The 13,081-nt window shown below is 45.4% G+C and overlaps 1 protein-coding gene across 1 annotated transcript in view; it reads right to left on the bottom strand.

Annotated features, from left to right (window-relative positions):
* Positions 1 to 13,081, bottom strand: part of LOC144487126 (uncharacterized) — an 81,425-nt gene that overhangs the window by 61,017 nt on the left and 7,327 nt on the right. The window contains exon 2 of the mRNA XM_078205184.1: positions 5,586 to 5,647. Within this exon, the coding sequence (XP_078061310.1) occupies positions 5,586 to 5,647 (62 nt within the window). The remainder of the gene's footprint in view (positions 1 to 5,585; positions 5,648 to 13,081) is intronic.

Below are 13,081 nucleotides of genomic sequence, written 5' to 3'. Positions count from 1 at the left end.
ATATGAACCCCAAGATCTCTCTGTTCCTCCACATTTCTCAGAACCCTACCGTTGACCCTGTAATCCACATTCAAATTTGTCCTACCAAAATGAATCACCTCGCACTTATCAGGGTTAAACTCCAACTGCCATTTTTCAGCCCAGCTCTGCATCCTATCAATGTCTCTTTGCAGCCTACAACAGCCCTCCACCTCATCCACTACTCCACCAATCTTGGTGTCATCAGCAAATTTACTGATCCATCCTTCAGCCCCCTCCTCCAAGTCATTGATAAAAATCACAAATAGCAGAGGACCCCGCACTGATCCCTGCAGTGCACCGCTGGTAACTGGTCTCCAGTCTGAAAATTTTCCATCCACCACCATCACCCTCTGTCTTCTATGAGATATGATGTGGAGATGCCGGAGTTGGACTGGGGTAAACACTGTAAGAAGTTTAACAACACCAGGTTAAAGTCCAACAGGTTTATTTGGTAGCAAAAGCCACACAAGCTTTCGGAGCTCCAAGCCCCTTCTTCAGGTGAGTGGGAATTCTGTTCACAAACAGAGTTTATAAAGACACAAACTCAATTTACATGAATAATGGTTGGAATGCGAATACTTACAACTAATCAAGTCTTTAAGAAACAAAACAATGTGAGTGGAGAGAGCATCAAGACAGGCTAAAAAGATGTGTATTGTCTCCAGACAAGACAGCCAGTGAAACTCTGCAGGTCCACGCAACTGTGGGAGTTACAACTAGTGTGACATGAACCCAATATCCCGGTTGAGGCCGTCCTCGTGTTGAGGCCGTTTAGGCCGTCCTTGTCCTGTGCCACACGAGGACGGCCTCAACCGGGATATTGGGTTCATGTCACACTATTTGTAACTCCCACAGTTGCGTGGACCTGCAGAGTTTCACTGGCTGTCTTGTCTGGAGACAATACACATCTTTTTAGCCTGTCTTGATGCTCTCTCCACTCACGTTGTTTTGTTTCTTAAAGACTTGATTAGTTGTAAGTATTCGCATTCCAACCATTATTCATGTAAATTGAGTTTGTGTCTTTATATGCTCTGTTTGTGAACAGAATTCCCACTCACCTGAAGAAAGGGCTTGGAGCTCCGAAAGCTTGTGTGGCTTTTGCTACCAAATAAACCTGTTGGACTTTAACCTGGTGTTGTTAAACTTCTTTCTATGAGATAGCCAGTTACTTATCCAATCGGCCAACTTTCCCTCTATCCCACACCTCCTTACTTTCTTCATGAGCCGACCAAGGGGGACCTTATCAAATGCCTTACTAAAATCCATGTATATGACATCAACTGCTCTACCTTCATCACCATACTTAGTTACCTCCTCAAAGAATTCAGTCAAATTTGTGAGGCAAGACTTACCCTTCACGAATCCGTGTTGACTATCCCGGATTAAGCTGCATCTTTCTAAATGTTCATAAATCCTATCTCGCAGGACCTTTTCCATTAACTTACCGACCACCGAAGTAAGACTAACTGGCCTATAATTATCAGGGTCATTCCTATTTCCTTTCTTGAACAGAGGAACAACATTCGCCACTCTCCAGTCCTCTGGCACTATCCCCGTGGACAGTGAGGACCCAAAGATCAATGCCAAAGACTCTGCAATCTCATCCCTTGCCTCCCAAAGAATCCTAGGATATATCCCATCTGGCCCAGGGGACTCATCGACCCTCAGGTTTTTCAAAATTGCTAATACGTCTTCCCTCAGAACATCTACCTCCTCCAGCCTATCAGTCTGTATCACATTCTCATCCTCAAAAACATGGCCCCTCTCCTTGGTGAACACTGAAGAAAAGTATTCATTCATCGCCTCTCCTATCTCTTCTGACTCCATGCACAAGTTCCCACTACTGTCCTTGACCGGCCCTAACCTCACCCTGGTCATTCTTTTATTTCTCACATAAGAGTAAAAAGCCTTGGGGTTTTCCTTGATCTGACCCGCCAAGGACTTCTCATGCCCCCTCCTAGCTCTCCTAAGCCCTTTTTTTAGCTCATTCCTTGATAACTTGTAACCCCCAATCGACCCAACTGAACCTTGTTTTCTCATCCTTACAGACGCTTCCTTTTTCTTCTTGACAAGACATTCAACCTCTGGTTCCCTCACTCGGCCATTTCCTCCCTGCCTGACAGGGACATACCTATCAAGGACACGCAGTATTTGTTCCTTGAACAAGCTCCACTTTTCATTTGTGCCTTTCCCTGACAGTTTCTGTTCCCATCTTATGCTCCCTAATTCTTGCCTAATCGCATCATAATTACCCCTCCCCCAATTATAAACCATGCCCTGACGTATGGCCCTATCCCTCTCCATTGCAATCATGAAAGACACCGAATTGTGGTCACTATCTTCAAAGTGCTCTCCCACAACCAAATCTAACACTTGGCCCGGTTCATTACCCAGTACCAAATCCAATGTGGCCCCACCTCTTGTCGGCCCATCCACATAGTGTGTCAGGAAACCCTCCTGCACACACTGCACAAAAACTGCCCCATCCGAACTATTCGACCTATAAAGGTTCCAATCAATATTTGGAAAGTTAAAGTCTCCCATGACAACTACCCTGTGACCCCCACACCTATCCATAATCTACTTTGCAATTTCTTCCTCCACATCCCTATTCCTATTTGGGGGCCTATAGAAAACTCCGAACAACGTGACCGCTCCTTTCCTATTTCTAACTTCAGCCCATATTACCTCTGTAGGCAGATCCCCCTCGAACTGCCTTTCTGCAGCCGTTAAACTATCCTTGGTTAACAATGCTACTCCTCCACCTCTTTTACCACCTTCCCTACTCTGACTGAAACATCTATACCCCGGAACTTCCAACAACCATTCCTGTTCCTGTTCTAACCATGTCTCCGTGATGGCCACAACATCGTAGTCCCAAGTACCAATCCACGCTCCAAGTTCACCTACCTGATTGCGGACACTCCTTGCATTGAAGTAGACACACTTCAACCCACCTTCCTGTCTGCCGGTACACTCCTGCGACCTTGACACCCTCCTCAGTACCTCACTACACTCAACACCCACTTCTGGACGACAGCTCGTTTTCCCATCCCCCTGACAAATTAGTTTAAACCCCCCCGAAGGATATTGGTGCCCCTCTGGTTCAGGTGCAACCCGTCCTGTTTGTACAGGTCCCACCTTCCCCAGAATGTGTTCCAATTATCCATGTAACTGAAACCCTCTCTCCTACACCATCCCGGCAACCACATGTTTATCTGCGCACTCTCTCCCTGTTCCTCAACTCGCTATCATGTGGCACCGGCAACAAACCAGAGATGACAAAATGGTTTGTCTTGGTTCTAAGCTTCCACCCTAGCTCCCTCAATTCCTGTTTTAAATCCACGTCCCTTCTCTTACCTATGTCGTTGGTACCAATGTGTACCACGACCTGTGGCTGTTCCCCCTCCCCCTTAAGGATCCTGAAAACACGGTCTGAGACGTCACGGATCCTGGCACCCAGGAGGCAATATACCATCCGTGAGTCTCTTTCGCTGCCACAGAACCTCCTATCTATCCCTCTAACTAATGAGTCCCCAATAACCACGGCTCTCCCGCTCTCCCCCTTTCCCTTCTGAGCCACAGGGACAGACTCAGTGCTGGAGATCTGGTCACTGTGGCTTACCACTGATAGGTCGCCCCCCTCAACTGTATCCAAAGCGGTATACTTGTTGCCGAGGGGAACGACCACAGGGGATCCCCGCACTGACTGCTTCCTCCCAGCCCCTCTCACCATCACCTATCTATCTTCATTCCTCAGAGTAACTACATCCCTGAAGCTTCTATCTATGTACTCCCCTGCCTCCCGAATGATCCGAAGTTCATCCAGCTCCAGCTCCAGTTCCCTAATGCGGTTTTTGAGGAGCTGGAGATGGGTCCACTTCCCACAGGTGTAATCAGCAGGGACACTGACGGCGTCCCTCACCCCAAACATTCTGCAGGTGGAACATTGCACTGCCTTCTCTTCCATCTTGAAGTCGGGAATGGGTTAATGAATTCTAATACTCAAAGTGTCAAAGTGAATTCTGTGATATTTAGGGATTGTGTAAGAAACACTGTAGAACTCATGTTTACGTTAGTGTGTTTTCATGTTCATGTATCCAAGAACAGATAAGAGCACAGCTGTTCTCTGTTTTTCTGTTCAAGAATGTGGCTAATCCGCCATTTTGTATTCTTTAATTATGTATTGCTGTGTAACAGTGGAAACCTACATGTAGGCCTTCTGTGACGTATAATGATACCTTCATATATATTCATCATAACCTGTACCGATATACATTATACAAATACCTATGAACGTATATAAATTGTTGTATGCCAATTAACTTGTTTGTGCGAAGACTGCAACCTTGTACGTTAGTAAGATACCCCACCTGTGCTCACAGAGAACAACAACACTCGCGGTCCTGGGATAACCATGAAGAAAACGCCAAGGCAGCAAGGTTCACAAGCAACAGCCTGGGAAGCTGTGAGGCTAGGAAACTGTGGACGTGCAAGGAGGGGTATAAATGTATGTTCTTAACCTGTATTTGCTGAGACGTCTGCGGCCGTGTTAGGCATCGGACGGTCTCCCACAATTGTGAAAATAAACCAATGTATTTTGACCTACGATGAGACCGAGAGGTATCTTTACCTACAACACATCCCCTCTAGATAACTTGCTGATACAACAAGAAAAAGAAAGAAAGAACTTACCTGCCCTCACTCCGGGTTGTTTTTTTAGGTTAGAGGAGGGGGGAGGGTGCGAGACTCTACACGTGTAGTGTCATGGATTTCCTCACCATTCAGATTTATTGGGTACAACAAAATTACCCAGGTCTCCCCACGGCCGACTTCCGGTTTCCTGCTGCTTTTTAAGCCATTGTCAATTGTCATAAAAACCCATCTGGTTCACTAATGTCCTTGAGGGAAGGAAATCTACCGTCCTTACCTGGTCTGGCCTACATGTGACTCCAGAGCCACAGCAGTGATTGACTCTTAAATGCCATTAGGAATGGGCAATAAATGCTGGTCCAGCCAGAGCACCCCCTTCCCATAAACAAATAAAGAAACCCTCTCTGACCAATTATTCCTCCCCACTCTCCATTCATCGTCCCAGGCTTGGATTCCACAGCTTCCTGTGCGCTTTGCTTATAAGGAGGAATAACCCATCACTGCTGCCTTCTGAACAGAAACCTCAACTGCTCCCCCTTCCTCTCTTACTGCCCTTTCTGTTTCTGGGAAGGCCACCAACTTCCTTCCTATCCCAATACCCACTGCCCCCCCGTCCCGCCACACCCACCACTGCACCTTCTGCCAGCTGATCAATAGTAATTATCCTTTTCCCACTCAAATGTCCATTTTCTTCCGAACATGTCCTTTGCTGGCTTCAGCTTTGCTGTATCAAAAACGTGGCTTTGATTGAAACTTGGTTCTGTATTAGAATGATTGAACTGACATTAAAAGTGCATCTGAACATTCACTACATGTTTAACAAAGGACACTACTGCACACTCTATCTGGATTGGCTGGATAGGTTGGGGAACATATAAAAAATATTTCTGAAATAAAACAAGTCTTTTCACCTTATTCTCCAGAGTATTTAATCTCTCCTGTAGTTCAGCAAATTTGGTGCAGTTCATACATTCTGGAAGTAAAACAGAGACTTGTTAAATTTTACACATCAACATTTGTCCATTTATATAAAGCAGACACACTGGGGGTAGACTCTGACTTTGTTAGGTATGTGGAATGGATGATAGCGAATCAGCAGTCTGCCTTACATATCGCTTGATCGTGTTTACGGATTCTCGTAGAAACCAATAACATTAAAAAATATATTTTGAATTTTGAGTGACTTGCTGGAAGGATCGCATAAGGTTTCAAGTTTTAAGACTTTTACTGCTGTTACAATGATAAAGATAAAACTTGGAGTAATTGTGGTGAACCATAGTTGGTTACCACTATGAGTGCTGAGCCATGGATGGTCAGCACTATGGGTATTTGTAGATATGTTACTGTTGTCACTGTTGGGGTTAGGGTTGGGCTGTTCTACCTGTTGATATTGTTCTGTGGTACACTCCAGTTGGCTCCGCCTACCTGGGGAAGTATAAAGGTCACTGCACTGCCTGGTGACCCTTTAGTCTGGGATTGTATTGTATATAGTGTGCTCCATTCTTGTTAGTAATAAAAGCCTTTATTTCCCGGGTACAATCTAGCCTCCCGAGTGATTTAATCGCGCATCAGTAATATAAGGACCCGAGCTGTATGATTTTAAAATGGACACAAGAGGATGAATGCTCCATTAGCCACTGACAGGAATGGCTGCGGTAAGTCTCTCCAGAACAATGGGGAAACCTTCCCGCGCTGCCAGACAGTCCAACTTTCTAAAACTGATTAGCACCTCAGGAAGACAAAGGGATGTAGCAACCATCTCATCCCAAGGTTCCTGGTTATAATGGACTATGATGTGGTCATCAGTAGATTCTTAATTCTAATGGACTTTAATGGACTTCATGACACACGACAACGCAGAGTCGCGAGCAGAGACTGATAGCCAAGTTCCGCACACATGAGGACGGCCTCAACCGGGATCTTGGGTTCATGTCACACTATCTGTAACCCCCACGACTTGCCTGGGCTTGCAAAATCTCACTAACTGTCCTGGCTGGAGACAATACACATCTCTTTAACCTGTGCTTAACCCTCTCTCCACTCATATTGTCTGTACCTTTAAGACTTGATTACCTGTAAAGACTCGCATTCCAACCATTATTTTGTAAATTGAGTTTGTGTCTTTATATGTCCTGTTTGTGAACAGAACTCCCACTCACCTGATGAAGGAGCAGCACTCCGAAAGCTGGTGGCTTGTGCTACAAAATAAACCTGTTGGACTTTAACCTGGTGTTGTGAGACTTCTTACTATAATGGACGAGACAGCCAAGTACAAGCCAGGTGCCACACACATCTGGGGGAGGATCCTATCTATGTCTCTTTGCAGCCTACAACAGCCCTCCACCTCATCCACTACTCCACCAATCTTGGTGTCATCAGGAAATTTACTGATCCACTCTTCAGCCCCCTCCTCTAAGTCATTAATAAAAATCACAAAGAGCAGAGGACCAAGCACTGACCCCTGTGGCACTCCGCTAGCAACCTGCCTCCAATCCAAAAATTTTCCATCCACCACCACCCTCTGTCTTCGATCAGACAGCCGGTTACCTATCCAATCGGACAACTTTCCCTCTATCCCACACCTCCTCAATTTCATCATAAGCCGACCATGGGGGACCTTATCAAACGCCTTACTAAAATCCATGTATATGACATCAACTGCCCTACCTTCATCAACACACTTAGTTGCCTCCTCAAAAAATTCAATCAAATTTGTGAGGCACGACTTGCCCTTCACGAATCTGTGCTAACTATCCCGGATTAATCCGCATCTTTCTAAATGGTCGTAAATCCTATCCCTAAGGACCTTTTCCATCAATTTACCAACCACCGAAGTAAGACTAACCGGTCTATAATTACCAGGGTCATTTCTACTCCCTTTCTTAAACAGAGGAACAACATTCGCCATTCTCCAGTCCTCTGGCACCATCCCCGTGGACAGTGAGGACCCAAAGATCAAAGCCAAAGGCACTGCAATCTCATCCCTTGCCTCCCAAAGAATCCTAGGATATATTTCATCAGGCCCAGGGGGCTTATCGACCTTCAGTTTATTCAAAACTGCCAGGACATCCTCCCTCCAAACATCTAGTTCCTCCAGCCTATTAGCCTGTAACACCTTCTGTTCCTCAAAAACATGGCCTCTCTCCTTGGTGAACACTGAAGAAAAGTATTCATTCATCACCTCGCCTATCTCTACTGACTCCATACACAAGTTCCCACTACTGTCCTTGACCGGCCCTAACCTAACCCTGGTCATTCTTTTATTCCTCACAAAAGAGTAAAAAGCCTTGGGGTTTTCCTTGATCCGACCCGCCAAGGACTTCTCATGTCCCCTCCTAGCTCTCCTAAGCCCCTTTTTCAGCTCGTTCCTTGCTAACCTGTAACCCTCAATCGAGCCATCTGAACCTTGTTTCCTCATCCCTACATAAGCTTTCCTCTTCCTTCTCACAAGACATTCCACCTCTTTCGTGAACCATGGTTCCCTCACTCGGCCATTTCCTCCCTGCCTGACAGGGACATACCTATCAAGGACACCCAGTATTTGTTCCTTGAAAAAGTTCCACTTTTCATTAGTGCCTTTCCCTGACAGTTTCTGTTCCCAACTTATGCCCCCTAATTCTTGCCTAATCGCATCATAATTACCTCTCCCCCAATTGTAAACCTTGCCCTGCCGTACGGCCCATCCCTCTCCATTGCAATAACAAAAGACACCGAATTGTGGTCACTATCTCCAAAGTGCTCTCCCACAACCAAATCTAACCTTATCAATTTGTAATGATAACACAAGTTACAGAATATATCTTGTACTGAATGCTCTCAGTCATGTAAACCAATAGACGAAATGTGGTCAGACACACCACACTCTGAAACCAAGTGATATATGTCACTCAAAACAACTTCCTTGGATTTCTCATCAAATCCCTTAGATGCTTGTCACACTGTGAGCCAACAGGTCTCACTGGACCTCTGACTTCCACACGAGGGCTTCCAACCACCACTCTCAAAGAACACACTGGGAAATCTTCTCTCACACAAGGTTTTCCCTCAGGTACTTCACTGAGGATCTACATCCAGTGTTTCACCCTCTCCTTTCAGTATTCCTCTGCCCTGGATCACCATGTGTAGGGGAGGTGATGGCCTAGTGGTATTATTGCTAGACTATTAATTTCAGAAACTCAGCGAATGTTCTGGGGACCTGGGTGCAAATCCCACCATGGCAGATGGAGGAATTTGAATTCGATAAAAAATATCTAGAATTAAAAATCTACCGATGACCATGAAACCATTGTCGATTGTTAGAGAAACCCATCTGGTTCACTAATGTCCTTGAGGGGAGGAAATCTGCCATCCTTATCTGGTCTGGCCTATATGTGACTCCAGATCCACAGCAATGTGGTTGACTCTCAACTGCCTTGGGTAATAAATGGTGAACACAGTAAGAAGTTTAACAACACCAGGTTAAATCCTAAGAATGAATGAACACCGCTCGACAATCACCAAGCAAGACTGTTCTCTTCCTGTTGGGGAGCACTTCAGCGGTCACGGGCATTCGGCCTCTGATATTCGGGTAAGCGTTCTCCAAGGCGGCCTTTGCGACACACGACGGCGCAGAGTCGCTGAGCAGAAACTGATAGCCAAGTTCCGCACACACGAGGACGGCCTCAACCGGGATATTGGGTTCATGGCACACTATTTGTAACCCCCACAAAGTTTCACTGGCTGTCTTGTCTGGAGACAATACACATCTTTTTAGCCTGTCTTGATGCTCTCTCCGCTCACATTGTTCTGTTTCTTAAAGACTTGATTAGTTGTAAGTATTCGCATTCCAACCATTATTCATGTAATTTGAGTTTGTGTCTTTATAAACTCTGTTTGTGAACAGAATTCCCACTCACCTGAAGAAGGGGCTTGCAGCTCCGAAAGCCTGTGTGGCTTTTGCTACCAAATAAACCTGTTGGACTTTAACCTGGTGTTGTTAAAATTCTTACTGTGTTTACCCCAGTCCAACGCCGGCATCTCCACATCATAATAAATGGTGGCCAGCCAGCGATGCCCATGTCCCGCGAATGAATAAAAAAAATGTCCTTGCAAAAGTTTCCAGTTTTCTCAGTTTTCCAGCCCCCACACCAGCAGACATCACTGCATCACAGTGTAACCAATTTTAAGGTTATATTGGATGTCTGGCTTCTCATCAGCCAACTTCTCCAGGTCTGCAGTTCCATCTTTCACTGGGAGCCTCTCTTTGCCTCTTTCTTTGACTTTAGTGAACGGTATCTTGTTCAGATTCCGGTTCTTTTGTTCCTTTGACTTTGGTCTTCTTGGGCCTCCTCTTTTCACTCATTAGTTTCTGAAACGCCCTGTCCTGGGACTTGCTTCCTGCCCCTTACTTTATTGTCCTACCTGCGTTGGCAGCTTCTGTGAAAAACTTCTCGCTTACAGGTTACCTGGTTCGAAACTGAAAACAAGTGCTCCTGCTCTTCAAGGAGATCTGGGGAGGATAAGTGAGTAGGCAAAAATCTGCCAGATGGAAAACAATGTAGAGAAATGAGAGATTATCCACTTTGGAAGAAAAGCAGAAATAAATTTCTTAAATGGTGAGGGGCTGGGAAATGTTGAACTTCAAAGGAACTTGGCTGTCCTTGTTCTTGAGTCACTGAAAGCTAAAATGCAGATCTGGCAAGCAATTAAGATAAATAGTATCTTGGCCTTTATTATGGGAGGATTTGAGTATAGGACTAAAGACATCTTACTGCAATTATAGAGAGCCTTGGTGAGACCTCACCTGGAGTATTACGTGGAACGATATACTTACCACAGACGGACTACAACAAAAGTTCACTGAATCATTGTATGTGGAAAGGTTCTAAAAGTCTGTTTATGGAGCCTTTCCTGAAAGTGGGTTCCTCTATGGGCATGGCCCAGCCAATAACTAGTCCTGAAAAGGTGGCTGAAGACCTGGTTCTGAAGCATCTATTGCATCTATACATGTTAATCCACGAACCAACCTCTACGCTGACCAGCGTAATTTTAACTTGTTCAGACCTGGAAGTACGAAGCCCTCTAAAGGCTCTCATTACAATTTTCCTTCTTCATAATTGACTCACATTTTGAACAGATGCTTTCATGCTGTGACCACTCCTAAATTGCCTGCAGGTTGTTTAGGCCTTTGGAGGGGAAGCACTGGAACTTGTCCAATAAGGTTTGGTTAAGGAGGCCTTACAATTCCAATGATCCATCCCAAAATGGGATCATTTCATGCTGAATCATAAATAATTCAAAGATTCAATTACCTCATTTGTGGGAACTTGCTGTGCACATATTGGCCACACATCTGCACCTTAAAGTAATTCATTGGCTCTGAGATTCCTGAGGACACAAATCCAAACTTTCTCTTCATGATGTGCTTTTAAAGGGAAAACCAATGAGATTCAGACTACCTTGTCTCACAGTTCCAATAGGCCTACCTCACAATCGTGCTCATTGACATTATATACATTTATTGTGATATTTTCCTGTCTCCATTTCCTCAGATTTTTACATACAAGAATCCAGGCATGTTCCGGATTGCTCACTCATGTTGCAAATGGCAAGACCCCAATCCCATGGAGAACCATTGGTTGATTCTTTTTTTCTGAGGCACCAACTTTCCATGTTTATCATCACATGTCCTTCCAATGCCAAAAGAGCTTCCAATCTATCCTGTCAATCATTCAATGGACTGTAAGTCACTTTGAGGTTCAATGGTGAAACTTTTGATTTGATTTGATTTATTATTGTCACATGTATTAGCATACAGTGAAAAGTATTGTTTCTTGCACGCTATACAGACAAAACATACCGTTCATAGAGAAGGAAACGAGAGAGTGCAAAATGTAGTGTTACAGTCATCGCAAGGATGTAGAGAAAGATCAGCTTAATGCAAGGTAAGTCCATTCAAAAGTCTGTCAGCAGCAGGGAAGAAACTGTTCTTGAGTCAATTGGTATGTGACCTCAGACTTTTGTATCTTTTTCCCAACGGTAGAAGGTGGAAGAGAGAATGTCCGGGGTGCGTGGGGTCCTTAATATGCTGGCTGCTTTGCCGAGGCAGCGGGAAGTGTAGACAGAGTCAATGGATGGGAGGCTGGTTTGCGTGATGGATTGGGCTACAATCACGACCTTTTGTAGTTTCTTGCAGTCTTGGGCAGAGCAGGAGCCATACCAAGCTGTGATACAACCAGAAAAAATGCTTTCTATGGTGCATCTGTAAAAGTTGGTGAAAGTCGTAGCTGACATGCCAAATTTCCTTAGTCTTCTGAGAAAGTAGAGGCGTTGGTGGGCTTTCGTAACAGTAGTGTCGGCATGGGAGGACCACGACAGGTTGTTGGTGATCTGGACACCTAAAAACTTGAAGCTCTCGACCCTTTCTACTTTGTCCCCGTTGATGTAGACAGGGGCATGTTCTCCTTTACGCTTCCTGAAGTCGATGACGATCTCCTTAATTTTGTTGACATTGAGGGAGAGATTATTGTTGCCGCACCAGTTCACCAGATTCTCTATCTCATTCCTGTACTCGCTCATCATTGTTTGAGATCTGTCCCACTACGGTGGTGTCGTCAGCAAACTTGAAAATCGAATTGGAGGGGAATTTGGCCACACAGTCATAGGTGTATAGGGAGTATAGCAGGGGGCTGAGAACACGGCCTTGTGGGGCACCGGTGTTGATGATGATCGTGGAGGATGCGTTGTTGCCTCTCCTTACTTATTGTGGTCTGAGTTAGGAAGTTCAGGATCCAGTCACAGAGTGAGGAGCCGAGGCCCAGGCCACGGAGTTTGGTGATGAGTTTCATGGGAATAATGGTATTGAAGGCTGAGCTGTAGTCAATAAATAGGAGTCTGACTTAGGTGTTGACTTTGTTATCTAGGTGTTCCCGGGTTGAGTGCAGAGCCAGGGTCATGGTGTCTGCTATGGACCTGTTGCGGCGGTAGGCAAACTGTAGTGGATCCAGGTAGTCCGGGAGGCTGGAATTGATTCGTGCCATGACTAGCCTTTCGAAGCACTTCATAATGATGGATGTCAGAGCCACCGGACGATAGTCATTGAGGCACGCTGCTTGGTTTTTCTTAGGTACCGGAATGATAGTCGTCTTCTTGAAGCAGATAGGGACCTCAGATTGTTGTAAAGAGGTTGAAGATGTCTGTGAATACCTCCGCCAGCTAATCCGCGCAGGATCTGTGTGCATGTCCGGGTATCCCATCTGGGCCAGTCGCTTTCCGTGGGTTGACCTTCAAGAAAGCTGCTCCGACACCTGCAATGGTGACCCCAGATACAGGTTCATCCAGGGCTTCCAGGGTGGAGGGCATGCTCACACTGACCTCTTGCTCAAAACAGTCATAGAATTAATTGAGCTCAGCAGGGAGGGGGGGGGGG

This window comes from Mustelus asterias, unplaced genomic scaffold (assembly GCF_964213995.1).
Source record: "Mustelus asterias unplaced genomic scaffold, sMusAst1.hap1.1 HAP1_SCAFFOLD_602, whole genome shotgun sequence".
NCBI classification, from domain to species: Eukaryota; Metazoa; Chordata; class Chondrichthyes; order Carcharhiniformes; family Triakidae; genus Mustelus; species Mustelus asterias.
Note: the sequence above shows the minus strand (reverse complement) of the source record. Positions and strands in the feature narration are given on the sequence as shown.